This window comes from Maniola jurtina, chromosome 24, assembly GCF_905333055.1.
Source record: "Maniola jurtina chromosome 24, ilManJurt1.1, whole genome shotgun sequence".
Classification (NCBI taxonomy): Eukaryota; Metazoa; Arthropoda; class Insecta; order Lepidoptera; family Nymphalidae; genus Maniola; species Maniola jurtina.
Genome location: NC_060052.1, coordinates 8,592,780 through 8,608,115, shown reverse-complemented (window position 1 = coordinate 8,608,115; position 15,336 = coordinate 8,592,780). Strand labels below are relative to the sequence as shown.

Below are 15,336 nucleotides of genomic sequence, written 5' to 3'. Positions count from 1 at the left end.
CAGAAGATGATACACTCATGACTGGAAGGTGGTCAATAGGAAGGGTGTTCCATACTAATACAGAGTGAAAAAACCTAAGGTGCTCTGCTCATAGTTTTCAACATCATCTTTGTTAACATAGATGGCCCTGCTCACTATTAACTCACGCTACAACGTTCCATTTCTTTCCTTTACACAATATAAGGTATATGCAAAGTTTACACTGGAGAAAGGACACATATTAATTAACTTTACTCTATTCGCGGAAAGAAATTTGTATAACGCTCTCTCTATTACGTAATCCCATACAAATGATAGAGACAAAAATCTCAGTGAGCACTTTGAGTCACCAACTAATCATAAACGAAAATATATTTTCTAATTGAATTTCGAATTCCTTTTGAAAACATTTTCGAGTTGTATTTGGAATGTTTTTTGAAAACATGTTTGTGATTGGTTGGTGACACAAAATGGTTAACGCCCACTGATATTTTTGTCCCTGTCATTCGTATGGGATTACGTAACAGAGAGAGCGCTATACGAACTTCTTTCCGTGACTACAGTAAAGAGAAATGAATGTTTTAATTAACTAGTGACGACAATAATCAATTTTAAATATTTAAAAAAGTATAGGGATGAGAAACGCTCAAGTAACTTGGTTTCTTCTGGACAGATAGTGTAGTTTGGGTTTGTAGAGGTCGGAGGTGTCATATCTCTGGACCTTGCTGCGTTTGAGTTTCCCGTTGGGAGTGGTGGGCGTGGCTGGAGTGTTTTGTTCGTAGTTCTCCACTGATTTGTCGCTTGACGGACTGTTGGGGAGAACTGAGGACAAAAAAGATAGTTTAAAAAACCGGCCAAGTGCGAGTCAGACTCGCACGGGAAGGGTTCCGTACTTCGAACAAGAAATAACCCTTATTCATTTAAAATAATTTTTTTTTGAAATTTTAAGTATTTGTAGTTATAACAGCTATAGAAATACACATTCTGTGACAGGTCTCTACCTATTATGGCTCACGAGATATTACGATCACGAGATTAGTAAATAATGGCCCACTGAAAGATATGTAGATGGATGGACGGACTGACTTATTAAGGTCTGACAATAATAACTCACTTGTCCTCTTTGGTCGCGGCAGGCCCACTCTTCGGGCTTTGCCCAAACACTTGGATCGAGTCATGTTTTGAATTTTATTGTTAGGTATTTCTTCATTTTCTGAAAAACAAAACATTAAAGTGGTAACTAGCATCTCAACAGATCAAACCTGTGTGCTCAGTATATTCAAATCCATTCTGTATTTTTTTTATTCCCTGACAATCACACCTTCTATCACACCTGATGAAAAGTGATGTTTATATGATTTATAGTATAATTTCTGCACAGCAAACGAAAATTAAGATTCTATACTTTTTGGACTTTATACTGATAATAATACTCCTCAAATTAAAATTTTCAAAACAAATAATGAATATAAAAAGTTTTCTAAAAACCTAAACCTTCTAAAAACCTTTTTCCTTTAGCCATTTTGATTTAAAAAAAAAATTATGTACCTAGTGATTCTCGCGCCATCAAGATGAATCTAATGACGTATCATTTTCTTTCTTTTGTTCTTCGTACGAAAGACGTATGATTTATCAAAATCGGTTGAGGCATTCATTAATTACGAGCGAACAAAGGAACAGACATACATACAGGTCAAACACATAACCCTCCTTTTGGGTTTTGCTGCAGTCGGGTAATAATATAATATTTGGTATACTAAGTCCACTTTCACATACATTTTACTAGCTGATGCCCGCGACTTCGTTCGCGTGGATGTAGTTTTTTAAAAATCCCGTGGGAACTCTTTAATTTTCCGGGATAAAAAGTAGCCTATGTGCTAATCCAGAGTATAATCTATCTCCATTCTAAATTTCAGCCCAATCCGTCCAGTAGTTTTTGCATGAAGGAGTAACAAACATACACACACACACACACACATACAAACTTTCGCCTTTATAATATTAGTGTGATAAGTATGAATTTTAAGAAACTCACCTTGCGTAGTTGAAGTGATTTGATCCGTACTCAACTTCCTAATTTTATTAGGAGTCAATACAGGCCTGTTATTATTTACACTAGTAGTTGTTTCCTCACTCATTTCATTAATTTTTCTCTTCAATCCAGTTTCATATTCACTGTCAATGTTAGAGTCTGTCAAATAGTCTATTTTAGGCATTTTACTTGGTGAAGAATCGACTACATTCCCAAGTATTATTTCCATGATTTCTTGCCTGGATGCCTTGTTTACCATTTCTTGTAACTTTGTGTCATAATCGCTAGAAAGTTCGAAAGAACATTCAGATTTTCCAGGGCTGAATACGCTATGCGTTATATTTTCATTTTCTGAAGTATTTTCATAATCTACGTCCATGGGTAATGAAATTTCACTGGATATATTAACGTTTTTAATAACATTTTTGTTTATAGGTAGCTTCAAATGTCCGTTTTTATGGTAACTCACGATTTCGTAATCACCGAATTTTTTCGAACACTCTCGGACTATATTTTCTTCGTAAGAATCGCAGTTTATCAAATAGAGTTTATTGTTGAGTCCAAGTTTTGTGTTGTATTCTTTGAAAAAGCTATTGAATTTCGCTCTCTCTAATTCGGCGTTATACTTTTCGTGTTCACCGAAGTAGTGAAGTTTATTTTCATCGTTAATTTTCGAATCATCTATAATTACTTCATCATTTTGAGATAATTCACTGATTATATCTTTATTATCATTGTCTATTTCGGGTGTATCTGTGTCATCATTTGGAACTTCCTCGCTTTCGGACAATTCTTCTGTAATTATAGTAATTTCGAATAAATCTGAAAGCTTTTTAGTATCTTGTTTCGGTGGATTTTCAATGTTTTCAATAGTTTCTTTATTTTCTATAGAAATTTCGGAGGTTTCTGTTGGTTTAATAATTTCAGGCGGTTCATTTATTAATTCTTTTTCGACATTACAGAGTTTAGTTTCTTCAATTGTAATATTAGATACATTTTCAACATCTTGCTTGTTAATGTTTTCAATTTGGTCATCAATCAATGTTTGAACAGGAACATTGGTATTATCGATTTGTTGGTTCGGTTCCGGAATTTCAGCTGTGTCTTGTATATTTTGGTCTGTAACTGTATTTGAAACCATTTTATTTATATTTATATCATCAATCAGGGCCTTAAAATCTACACCATTATTAGCTTCATCATTTTTTGCATCGTTTAATACAGTTAGCAATTCATTATTAGTATAGTGAGCTTTGTCTATACTTTCTTTAGTTAGAGCACTATGATCATATTTTTGTGTCACATCATTATTAATGTTATTATCTTCAGGTAAGACCTTGTTAACATCATCAAGTTCTTGATTTAGGTCATTAATGTTATCATTCCCTTGACTTAAGAGATCATGACCTTCAGATAACGCAATGTGATTCATATTATCATTACTTGGTACAAGCATTTCTTGTAAAGGTCTTACATTTGAAACACATGCAAACTCAAGTTCAGGCCCGGGAATGCTTGAGTATACTTGGCTCATACTAGGTCTTACGTTTGCTTGGAATTCTAAAAGCAAAGCAGCTTCTTGATTCATTCTTTTTTGCTCCTCATCTAGGAATTTTCTCATTTTCATTAGCCTTTTGGCTTCTTCTAAATTCGCGGCGAATTTCGGCTTTTTTATAGTCACGTCTGGTACAAAAGGTAATCTCGGAGGGGATGCAACAGCCATTTCTAAATGTCTCTCTATTCTGACTATTGGTTTGTGTTGAAGGGTCTCCTTAGTTTTGCTGCTATGTTCACGAACTATATTTTCCTTATCACTTGGGCTTGGAGAGTCACTGGTGGATGTACTTTCAGATTTCGAGCTGCTTTTACTATCTTTTTTGCTGTTAGAAGATTTGGAGCTTGAAGGGTGATGAGATCCTTTGGAGGAAGTACTGCCGTCATTTGAATCTCTATCTGTTGATCGTCTATTTGGGTTGCCTCTTCCTGATAAGCTGTAATGATCATCAGTCTCCTTTTTGCTTTTTTTATCTTTTTCTTTGTCATTTTTAGTCTTGCTACTGGTCTTATCACTCCTGCTACTGCTACTACTCTTCCTATCTTTATCTGATCTATGAGAGCTTGATTTGGAATCTTTCGACTTATCTGAGGAGCTTTTATCTGAAGTTTTATCTTTATGATTTGATGATGAGTGTGATGATTTTTTTTCATCAGAATGTTTGGTAGAATGTCGTCCACTCGAACTGGAACTTCTATGTGATTTAGAGTCTTTGTGACTAGATTTGTGTGAACTTCTATGTCTTGACGATTCTCTACTGCTATCTTTTTTCTCGTTCTTATCTTTAGATTTATCTTTTTCACTTGATTTAGTTTTGCTGTCTTGTTTGTTTGCTGAAGATTTACTTTTATCATGTCTGCTGCTATCTCTTGAGCTCGAATGCTTAGAATCAGTTTTTTTATCCTTACTACTTGAATGTTTATGTGAATCTCTAGAACGATGCGAACTTTTATGACTACTTTTCTTTTCTTCTATCTTCTTCGCTTTTCTAGAATCTTCTGAATTTAAATCATTATCAGGAACTTTAATGTCGATAATAGCTTTGCTATTAGCATCGCTTTCGTAATCAATTTGCAAGTTGTTGCTATTCGAACTGTCTTCATATAGAGGTGTATTGAAATTGTTTATATTCACTTGAGTGTTGAATTGATAGGACAAATTCATTTCTGCTTCCTTCTTTTCAGGTTTAATTGTGTCTGAACTATTTTCTGATGATTTTGCATCCAGTTTGAATCTAAATGAACTAGGTTCTTTCTTATCTTCACTTTTATCTGTCGAATCATTTTCGAATGCCTGCTGAGCGTCACATGAGTTTTCATTATTGAAATTTCTAATTGGTGTTAGAGGAGACATATTTCTTATTAGAGAAGAATCAGAACTCGAATCATCGTCTTCACTGTTCACAGGTTTGAAATACTGATCCTTTTCTTCCTTACAGATATCACTGGGTAGTGGAATATCTGTAGATACTATTAGTTCTTTTGGTAGTTCAATTTTTTCTAATTCCACTTTTAGAGGACTAGTGTCAGGTGATGGGATATTTTCAGGTTTTATTTCTTCTGATGGTAGTGGTATATTACTTTTGTCTATATCATCGATTAGTTCGTTACTCGGGAGTTGGATATCTCCTGTATTTTCTTTATCTATCTCAAATACAATACTATTTTCTTTTGTGTCTATTTTAGACTTTTCTTCATCTATTTCCATTTTATTATCTTGTGTACTATCCACATCCATTTGTTCATTTTTGTCATCATTACTTTTAACCGATCCAGGGCTAACAGCCTCTAAATCATTGGGAAGTAGATCAACTTTTTTATTTGAAGTTTCAGCAGAAGGAGACTTTTTTCTTGTGATACCTAGCACTGTGTATACTAAGTCTTCTACTTTAGGTATGAAGACTGTCGCTACTTTTGGATTGACTACTTGGTCTACTATCCTTTCCACACCCTGCTCCAAGTAATTGCCACTGTAAAATGGTAATTGTTTAGTGAAAAAATATAAAATAGTAGTACAAGTTACAAAAGTACAACAGAAAAAGATTTTTTTTCTAATTGCAAAAAAATTGATAGAATAAAGAAACATGTTGTATTATCATGCAGCTAATAATAAATAAGCTTTTGGAGCCCTAACCACTAGCAGTTAAGGTCCTACCCAGCTGCTAGTAGGGCATATTTTTGGTGAATGTTTCGTTATTTATTTTTTGTTGTCTATTATTTCTGTTGTTTAGTTTTTTTTAAAATTATATAGACTAGCGCTTGGCTGCAATCAGACCTGCTAGCAAGTGATGATGCAGCCTAAGATGGAGCGCGCTTGCCTAGAAGTTTGTTTAGTTGTGTCTGTTATTTTATTTTGGGTAAATATTTAAAAAAAATATGATTTGATGATATTTGTAAATATATGAAAGAAATAGTTTTCTTATTTTGTAGAAACTGCTAGGCTATTCCTATCAATACTGAACTGAACTGTATCTGTGGTAACCACAAATTCGCGGTTATCAGATTTATTCCTGTACTTTTGCTATAAGAACTACCTTCCCACCAAATTTCATGATTTTAGGTCAACGGGAAGTACCCTATAGGTTTTTTGAAAGACACGATAGACAGACAGACAGACAAAGTGATCCTATAAGGGTTCCGTTTTTCCTTTTGAGGTATGGAATCCTAATTATAAAAACTTACTCTAGTATATGTTTTCTTAGTTTTTCTCTCAACTGATTCTTGTTCATGTCGGGTTGCCAGGTTTGCCGCGAGAGGAAGGTGGTGACAGAGTTCTCCACCCTCTGTCGCAAGTTCTGGTACGCCGGCCGCGTGTCCACATCTGCTATACAGTCCTTCCGAAACTGAAATATCATCAAATTATGGGTGTACCACTTGACTGAAGCCAGAGAAGGAGGGTGGAAAGGGTGACACAGTGTTGAACTTCTCAATTTCAGAAGCCATCTCTGTGAAACGGCATACATATAAAATTATACTAAAAATTCTGTAAAATACTCGCTGATGCCTGTGACTTGGTCCATGTGGATTTAGGTTATTCGAAATTGGATGGCAACTCTGATTTTCCGGGATAAAAAGTAGCCTATGTGCTAGTCCAGGATATTAGCTATCTCCATTCCAAATTTTAGCCAAATCTGTCTAGTAGGTTTTGCATGGAGTAACAAACACACCAACATACAAACTAACTTTTATAAAATTAGTGTGATATGCTACACTTTAAAGAAATTTCTGACAGACACTAGCCGACTGCCCTGGCTTCACTTGAGCAGAATTTTTGAAAATTAATGAGGAGGTGCAATTTCTAAAATCTTAAAACATGACAAATGTCTTCATTTTTAACTGAAAGACAAAATACAAACCATCAGGGGTATGACTTGAAAAATGCTACATTTCCATACAAACTTTGGTTTTCTATTTAACCCCCTTAGGCGTGGAATAACTTCCACACCTAAGGGGGTCTCCAACTCTTTTCTTAGAGTGCCTTCTTCACAAAAGGAACCTACTGTCAATATTTCACGTTTCAGACTCTAGCAAATCAGGCTCTGCATTGGTTGATTAGTCTTTCAATCAATCAGCCTGGGTCTTTTTTGTAGGTATGGCAAAAATTTTAACCTATTCAAATTCTACTGGATCTGCTATTTGGTGAGGTATATTAAGTAGGTACCTATACCTACTATTATAGGTAAGTATATAAAAATATACATTGAGCATTCATAAATTACTAACTTTATTATTGCCATAACAAGATTGACATATTAATTCTAGAGCATTAAATATTAGGTTTGTTGTAAAGTAAAATATAGTTTGGAAAATTGAGTTCATATTAAACATAGATCAATCTTATAATATTTTAAGTGACCATTCATCCAAAATGAAAGCCTAAGTAATAAGCAAAATGCTGGTGAATTTGCCACATAAAAAAACTTTCGAGTCTAATTTAAAATACAAAAATTATCTAGCTATTTTAGAATCATAATAAAATGGAGGACTGGATTCAATAGGTTACCAAAAAATTATCTGAAGGCCATTTAGTGATTACCTTGAAACCTGCTTCTGAATTTTTGTATCTACAAAGTAACCAGCTGTTTTTAGGACGCAGTTTAGGTAGTTTTAATTTCATATTACGCATTTTCATTAGGAATCAACTTACCTGATCGAATATGCCCTTAGATTTTAACTCGTAAACTAATTGATCGACTAAGCGTGGATCGCCCGGCATATACTGCAAATGAGTCATTTTATTATGTGATGAACAACATAGGGCTCGTGGTTTTAATTTAAAAAGTTATTTAAACTATCAAATTAATTAATTCTTCGATTAAAATCAATGCACTTCGGAAATCGCAGAAACGAAAAATCAAAATAATTTTTGACATGAATTCAGACTTTTGTAAGGCTAGGACCACATGGTCACGGACGGTAGTCGGTACGGTTACACTCCGGTTTCTTTACGGTTCAGTGATTCAGTCTCCTAGTAAATTACTGTGACTCTTGCATTCCAATATAATTATATTTTTTTTTTAAAGAAATAGTGGGCTACCTGATGTTGAATGATTACAGCTGCTCATGAAGATTTGCAGTACCAGAGGAACCGCCAATACGTTGCCGGTAATTTAGAAAATTGACCCGCCCTTTGGAATAACCCCATGTTGTAATCTAGTGGGAACATTGAAGGGGAGAAATTATTGATTCCACAGTTTGCATGTGCGTGAAAAAAAGGATCTGGCACAACGCGTGGTTGAAGCGCAACAGGCAACCAGGTGGTGAGGGTGAAATTGCTTACAGTGCGATTGTAAAAAAGGAGGGTGGCATCAGGTTTCTATTGAAAATTGAATAAATTTCTTGAATTATCTTTGATGACACGTGGCTGAAACGTAGCCAAACGTGTGCTTGCTAAAACTCTAGAAAGAATATTATGTAGAACCGGAACCGGAGTCCACATGTAGTCCTACCCTAAGTCTATTATAATTAATTATAATCTGTATTCGTTTTCAAAATTTTCGTTCGGAAACAGAGGAAAAGCGCATTTTTTTTTAATATGAAAAAATGCACGAAACTAAAATGTTATATAATCTTGTATCTTTATTAATAATTTATTCTCAGAATAGAGCTATTAAATCATTGTAATAAAGAATATTGATTTTAAGTTATTGTTGATTATAGCAGCACTTTTTTGCACCGATGAACGAAATGCCGAATGTCAAAAAATTTGAATTTGTACCGCTGCATAATTTTCTGCTCTGCTCTGAATTTATTTAAATAATATCGAAGAAAAAGTAAAACATGGATAGTCAAGGTGATAAAAACGAAGAAGATACAAAGCTACTCAAAACTATTGCTGATAGAGAAGTCTTGGATGATCGGGTTCTCGGTAAGTTTTTCGGTTTCAAAGTTTTTTTTAGAAGTTACTGACTTTGATTTTGACATTTGGTTATCGAGTTCTATTTTGTCGCCAAATATTTTCTAATAACTTCAGAAATAACCTAATTTGTGATTAAGAAATCTATTTCTAACATAAAATGAACAAATTAACGTCGTATACAATTAAAGAAATACACAAAGCGTTTCAAGAAAAGTTACTGACTCCGACTAGCTTCGTAGATTTGTGTATTCAGAGGGCGAAACAAAAAAGTGAATTAAACGCGTTTATTACTCTAACAGAAGAAATATCCGAAAACCATGCTATCGAGAGTGAGAAACGGACTTATATTGATAAGAAAGTGAGGCCTTTAGAAGGTGTAACGGTCGCTGTCAAAGATAATTTTTGTACTAAAAATATACGCACAACCTGTGCATCGAAAATGTTGAGAAACTTCGTGCCGACCTACGACGCGACGGTCTATTCACGACTCATTAATTCTGGAGCTTGTCTTGTCGGGAAATCTAATTTGGACGAGTTTGCAATGGGTTCTGGTACTGTAGACTCCATTTTTGGTCCAACGCGCAACCCTTGGTGTTATAATGAAGATTGGAAGATATCTGGAGGTAGCTCTGGCGGTAGTGCAGTCGCTGTGAGTACAGGGTCTTGCGTCGCAGCCATTGGTTCAGACACCGGTGGATCCACAAGAAATCCTGCTGCATTATGTGGAGTTATTGGTCTTAAACCGACTTATGGACTAGTGTCCCGTTATGGTCTAATACCTTTGGTAAATTCGATGGATGTACCTGGTATTCTAGCTCGAAATATTGAAGATTTAACAGCAATACTAAATTGTATAGCCGGCCCGGATTTATTAGACTCTACAACAATAAAAAAGCCTTTTAAAAGTATAGAAATAAAAGATATTGATTTATCAAAAATCAAGATAGGCATACCTAAAGAGTATCATTGTGAAGGCATGAGTTCAGAGATCATTGACTTATGGAGAGACATTACTGATTTATTAGAAAACGAGGGCTGTCAGATTAAAACAATCAGCTTACCTCATACATCAGTTTCTATAGCTGTATATTCAATTTTGAACCAATGTGAAGTAGCCAGTAACATGGCAAGGTACGACGGCTTAGAATTTGGACTTCGAACATCAGAGGATTACTCTACCGAAGAATTATATGCTACAACACGTAGCCAAGGATTTAACAAAGTAGTTCGGTCAAGAATTTTTGCTGGCAACTACTTTTTATTGACACGAAATTATGAAAAATACTTTCTGAAAGCGCTTAAATTACGCCGATTAATATCTGATGATTTTGATAAGGTTTTTAATGGGCCAAATTCTGTAGATTTACTTTTGACACCAACTACATTGACAGAAGCTCCATCGTATAAGGATTTCAGGTCTAGGCACAATAGAGACCAATGTGCGTTGCAGGATTATTGCACGCAACCTGCTAATATGGCGGGGATTCCTGCTGTATCTATTCCCATTAGGTTATCTAGTAACAACTTACCATTGTCATTACAGTTGATGGGACCTGATTTGTCGGAGCAGGTTTTGTTGAGTGTTGCTAAAAGGATTGAGGATTTAGTCCAGTTTCCTAGTTTGAAGATTGATTGAACTATAAAATTGTAATTTTCAGGAGTCCACACACAAAGGGTTTCAACGGAGGCCTATTAATATCACTCTGCTGTATGTCTGTGTTGGTCTGTCTGTCTGTCTGTCCGCGTGTCACCGGTCTCTAGCTCATACACTAAATGAGTTGCAAACCTGAAATTTTAGTATTTGGTGTAAAACATTGGCCCAAAACTAAATATTGAATTAAAAATTTAAATAGAGTTTGATTGAAAATAGTGTAAAGTTTAGTATAGTCTAATTTATAAGTCTTAAGTTTAATGTTAGTACTGTTGTTTAATGTTAATAAATTCTAATAATTTTACTTTGTTTTATTTTCTGGTTATTTTCGCAAAATGGAATATCTTAACCAGTCGGACTCACACACAAAGGGTTCTGTACCTACCTCGTACAAGAAATAGCACTTTAATTTCTTGTGATAGAACCACAAATTCATGGTTACAATATTTTCTTCTATCTATTTGTGCCTTAGGACATGGGTCTCCAAACTTTGAAGCCTTAGGGCCATAATGATTTTGTCAGTATGTTCCAAGGGCAAAAACAATTAAAAATTTTCAATCTCAAAATCAAAGAGTTCCTACGGGATTCCTAAAGACCCATCCACTCAACCGATTTGTATGAAAGGTACCGAGGTAGCTTGCGTCCATGTTATTGACATAGACAACTTTTTATCGCGGAAAACCAAACAGTTCCCACGGGATCTTCAAAAACCTACATCCACGCGGACGAAGTCGCGGGCATCCTCTAGTAATATTATAAGGCGAAAGTTTGTGTGTATGTTTATCACTCTTTCACGCAAAAACTATTGGACACATCTGGCTGAAATTTTGAATTGAGGTGGATTATACCATGGATAAACATAATATAAGGTATAGCAAATCAAAGGGTTCCCACGGGATTTGAAAAACCTATATCCACGCGAATGAAGTCGCGGGCATCAGCTAGTGATAGAATAAAACTATGGTAAAAATATTAGGGTTACATTAGTTACCCATTTTTCCAGGGGATCTGGCATCGCAAATCCTACAGAAACTGAACATGAGTTTGGAGGAGGTACGACAAGAAATTCGAGCACCACTCAAACAGTTATCAAAAATTCAAACTGAGCTACAACTTCAAGAATTAGACCCAATATCGGTTTCTCTACACAAATCTAGGGAAACGTCCAAAAAACTTGAATACGAATATGAAATTTTAAAACTTAAGCAAGAGAAAATCAAGTTGCAAGCAAAATTGGATCGACAAAACAACGAATTAGCACAGTATATGAAATTTGTGCAAGATTCTATCCAAAATCTGTTAAAACAAAACCCAAATCCAGATAATATACAAGAGCATATAAGGCAGTCGAAACAGAAATTGTCAGCATACGAAGAAAGCTGTGAGACAATGATGGTAAGTTTTTACCCGGCTGAGTTTGTTGTGAGCTCTTCTCAGACTTGGGCGCGTTTGGAACCCTCGTAGCTTTAGTTTTAAGTTACGTAATTAATTATCAGCACTATATCGTACAAATTTAACAATTTTGACCATCAAAAAGAGTACAATTGTACCTACTTTGAATAAATGATTGTGACTTTGACTTTACAGTAGAATAGCGTAGAAATATTTTTTATTCAAATAAACTTTTGCAAGTACTTTTGAATTGTATCACGACTGGTTTGGAATGCCTTTCATACGGATGGTTCGACGGTTGCTCTTTTTTAGAGTTCCGTATCTCAAAAGGAAAATGGAAGCCTTATAGGATCACTTTGCTGTCTGTCATGAAAACCTATAGAGTACTTCCCGTTGACTAGAATCATGAAAGGCAGGTGAAACTTGAAAGGCGGATTTATCGTGCAAAATGTCGGAAGAAATACCCGAATGCCTACGGAACCCTCGGTGCGCGAGTCTGACTCACACTTGGCCGTTTTTTTCTGTGATGTAAACACAAATTCACGGTTTTCAAGTATTTTTCTTTATTTGTGCTATAAAGACATTGCTGCCTGTCAAATTTCATGATGTAAGTCATCAGGAAGTACGTACCCTATAAGTTTTGGTTCCCCCGAATTGACAGACAAGGAAGCGGTCCTATAAGGGTATCTCTTATAAGGGTATTTTGCCTAGTGGGAGGCTTCGGCTGTGGCTAGTTACCACCATACCGGCAAAGCCGTGCCGCCAAGCGATTTAGCGTACCGGTACGTTGCCGTGTAGAAACCAAAAGTAAGGTTTAACGAAAACTGCCATACCCATTCCAGGTTAGCCCACTTCCATCATCACTTACCACCAGGTGAGATTGTAATCAAGGGCTAACTTGTACCTATGTAAATAAAATAAAAAAAAATCTTTTTCCTTTTGACATATCATGATCAACCCATTGCCAACCCAATATTGAGCACGGGTCTCCTCTCAGAATGGGAAGGGTTTAGGCCATAGTCTGCCACGCTGGCCGAATGCGGATCGACAGACTTCACACACCTTTGAGTACATGGAGAACTCTCAGGCATGCAGGTTTCCTCACGATGTTTTCCTTCACCGTTAAAGCAAGTGATATTTAATTGCTTAAAACGCACATAACTGAAAAGTTTTTTTTTTTAAATATTAGCCATGTTAAATGACTAATATTCCCCTTTCCTCTCCAACTAAGCGTCAGGCTTGTGCTAGGAGTAGATACGACAATAGTGCAACGGGCGGGGTTTGAACCGTCGACCTATCGGTTTTTCAGTCCACTCCTTTATCAGTTGAGCTATTGAGGCTCAAAGTGAATAAAGGTTAGAAGTGCGTGTCCGGGATCGAACCTCCGATTTCCTATTAGGAGCCGGACGTTCTAACCACTAGGCCCCACAGCTAATGAGATATGTCACCATAAAAAGCATTATTTCTCTTTTCAGAAAAAGTATTTAGGCCTGAATATACCGGAAGGGTTTCTACCTAAATATCTACAGGAGCAAGTTGCAGAGGTTGAATCGCGCAGCCGAGCGCTGGTCATGTTCAAAGCGCAGGCAGACGACGTTGTATTCATGAGGGAAACTAAAGCTATGCTGACTAAGCTACGGAAATAACTCGTTTTATATATCAAATCACACTTCACACTAATATTATAAAGGAGAAAGTTTGTATGTGTGTGTGTGTGTGTGTGTGTGTGTATGTTTGTTACTCCTTCACGCAAAAACTACTGGACGGATTGGGCTGAAATTTAGAATGGAGATAGATTATACTCTGGATTAGCACATAGGCTACTTTTTATCCCGGAAAATCAAAAAGTTCCCAAGGGATTTTTAAAAAACTACATCCACGCGAACGAAGTCGCGGGCATCAGCTAGTGTTGTATAGAAGCAGGCATTATTTTCTTCTAATTAATCTATTAATGTGTTTGTAGTATCAGTGGTCAATGATATAAGGAACCAAAAGCCTAATTTGCTATAATCCACTATACGACAAATCTGTATGGTGCAACATGAGCATGTGATATGTATCGCCCGCCCTCCCATTGCTAAACATGCAGGAAAAGCCAGGCAAGCTGCGTGGTGGTGGTGTGTATTGCTTAGCCACCAAGCAAGCAATACGCACCACTACCACGCAGCTTGCTTAGTGGCTGGCTTTTCCTGCATGTTTAGCAGTGGAAGGGCGGGCGGTGCATATCGAATGCTGCTTGTTGCACCATACAGATTTGTCTGGTTTAGCGTTTTATAGCTAATAGCAACCCGCCCCGGCTTCGCACGGGTGTACATTTCTATTTTCCGGGATAAAATATAGCCTATACGGATTCGGAAGAATCCCTCTAAGTAATGGTAAAATAAATTTTGAAATCGGTCCAGTCGTTTTTGAGCCTATTCAATACAAACATACAAAAATACAAAGGTTTCCTCTTTATAATATTAGTATAGATTAAACTTTTGGTTCATTGTAATACAAGTCAAATATAATGGGCGGCTGAGAAGCTAGGGCGTTTGCAAATCCGAAAGAGACGTGGTAGCCAAGTTGATAATTAATGTCCGCCTCATATTTTATTATTCTCAGCCGCCTAAAACTATTAATTAACTAATTATTCTTCTTCTTTATTGATAACAAGTGTAAATTAAAAATTCCCCCGACCAGTGAAGGTTACAGTAACTAGAAAAGAGCTGATAACTTTCAAACGGCTGAACTGATTTTCTTGGATTATAGCTAAGAACACTCTCGATCAAGCCACCTTTCAAACAAAAAAAACTAAATTAAAATCGGTTCATTCGTTTAGGAGCTACGATGCCACAGACAGATACACAGGATACACACGTCAAACTTATAACACCCCCCTTTTTGGGTCGGGGGTTAAAAACATACCTGGGGAGACATTACAGTTGTCCAATTCAAATATCCCCAGGCTAAACTAAATTAAATCTAGGTTCATTCGTTTAGGCACTACGGTGCCACAGACAGATACACAGACACACAGATACACACGTCAAACTTATAACACCCCTCTTTTTGGGTCGGGGGTTAAAAACATACCTGGGGAGACATTACAGTTGTCCAATTCAAATATCCCCAGGCTAAACTAAATTAAATCTAGGTTCATTCGTTTAGGCACTACGGTGCCACAGACAGATACACAGACACACAGATACACACGTCAAACTTATAACACCCCCCTTTTTGGGTCGGGGGTTAAAAACATACCTGGGGAGACATTACAGTTGTCCAATTCAAATATCCCCAGGCTAAACTAAATTAAATCTAGCTTCATTCGTTTAGGCGCTACGGTGCCACAGACAGATACACAGACACACAGATACACACGTCAAA

At 36.3% G+C, this 15,336-nt stretch overlaps 3 protein-coding genes across 3 annotated transcripts; 2 read left to right on the top strand and 1 right to left on the bottom strand.

Moving 5' to 3' along the window:
* Positions 1-563: 563 nt before the first annotated feature.
* Positions 564-7,939, bottom strand: LOC123877732 (biorientation of chromosomes in cell division protein 1-like 1). Its single transcript, XM_045924591.1, has 5 exons — positions 7,713-7,939; positions 6,248-6,408; positions 2,015-5,535; positions 1,094-1,192; positions 564-801 (listed from the first exon to the last, which is right to left on the bottom strand). Exons 1-5 carry the CDS (start codon positions 7,797-7,799, stop codon positions 626-628), a joined length of 4,044 nt encoding a protein of 1,347 aa, XP_045780547.1. The 5' UTR covers positions 7,800-7,939; the 3' UTR covers positions 564-625.
* An 810-nt stretch (positions 7,940-8,749) lies between these two features.
* Positions 8,750-13,629, top strand: LOC123877745. The gene is made up of 3 exons (XM_045924609.1): positions 8,750-8,933; positions 11,579-11,970; positions 13,443-13,629. The coding sequence occupies exons 1-3, from the start codon at positions 8,846-8,848 to the stop codon at positions 13,611-13,613; spliced, it is 651 nt and encodes a 216-aa protein (XP_045780565.1). The 5' UTR covers positions 8,750-8,845; the 3' UTR covers positions 13,614-13,629.
* LOC123877741 (glutamyl-tRNA(Gln) amidotransferase subunit A, mitochondrial) lies at positions 8,968-10,879 on the top strand. The gene has a single exon (XM_045924604.1). It carries the CDS (start codon positions 9,082-9,084, stop codon positions 10,558-10,560), a length of 1,479 nt encoding a protein of 492 aa, XP_045780560.1. The 5' UTR covers positions 8,968-9,081; the 3' UTR covers positions 10,561-10,879.
* Positions 13,630-15,336: the final 1,707 nt, after the last annotated feature.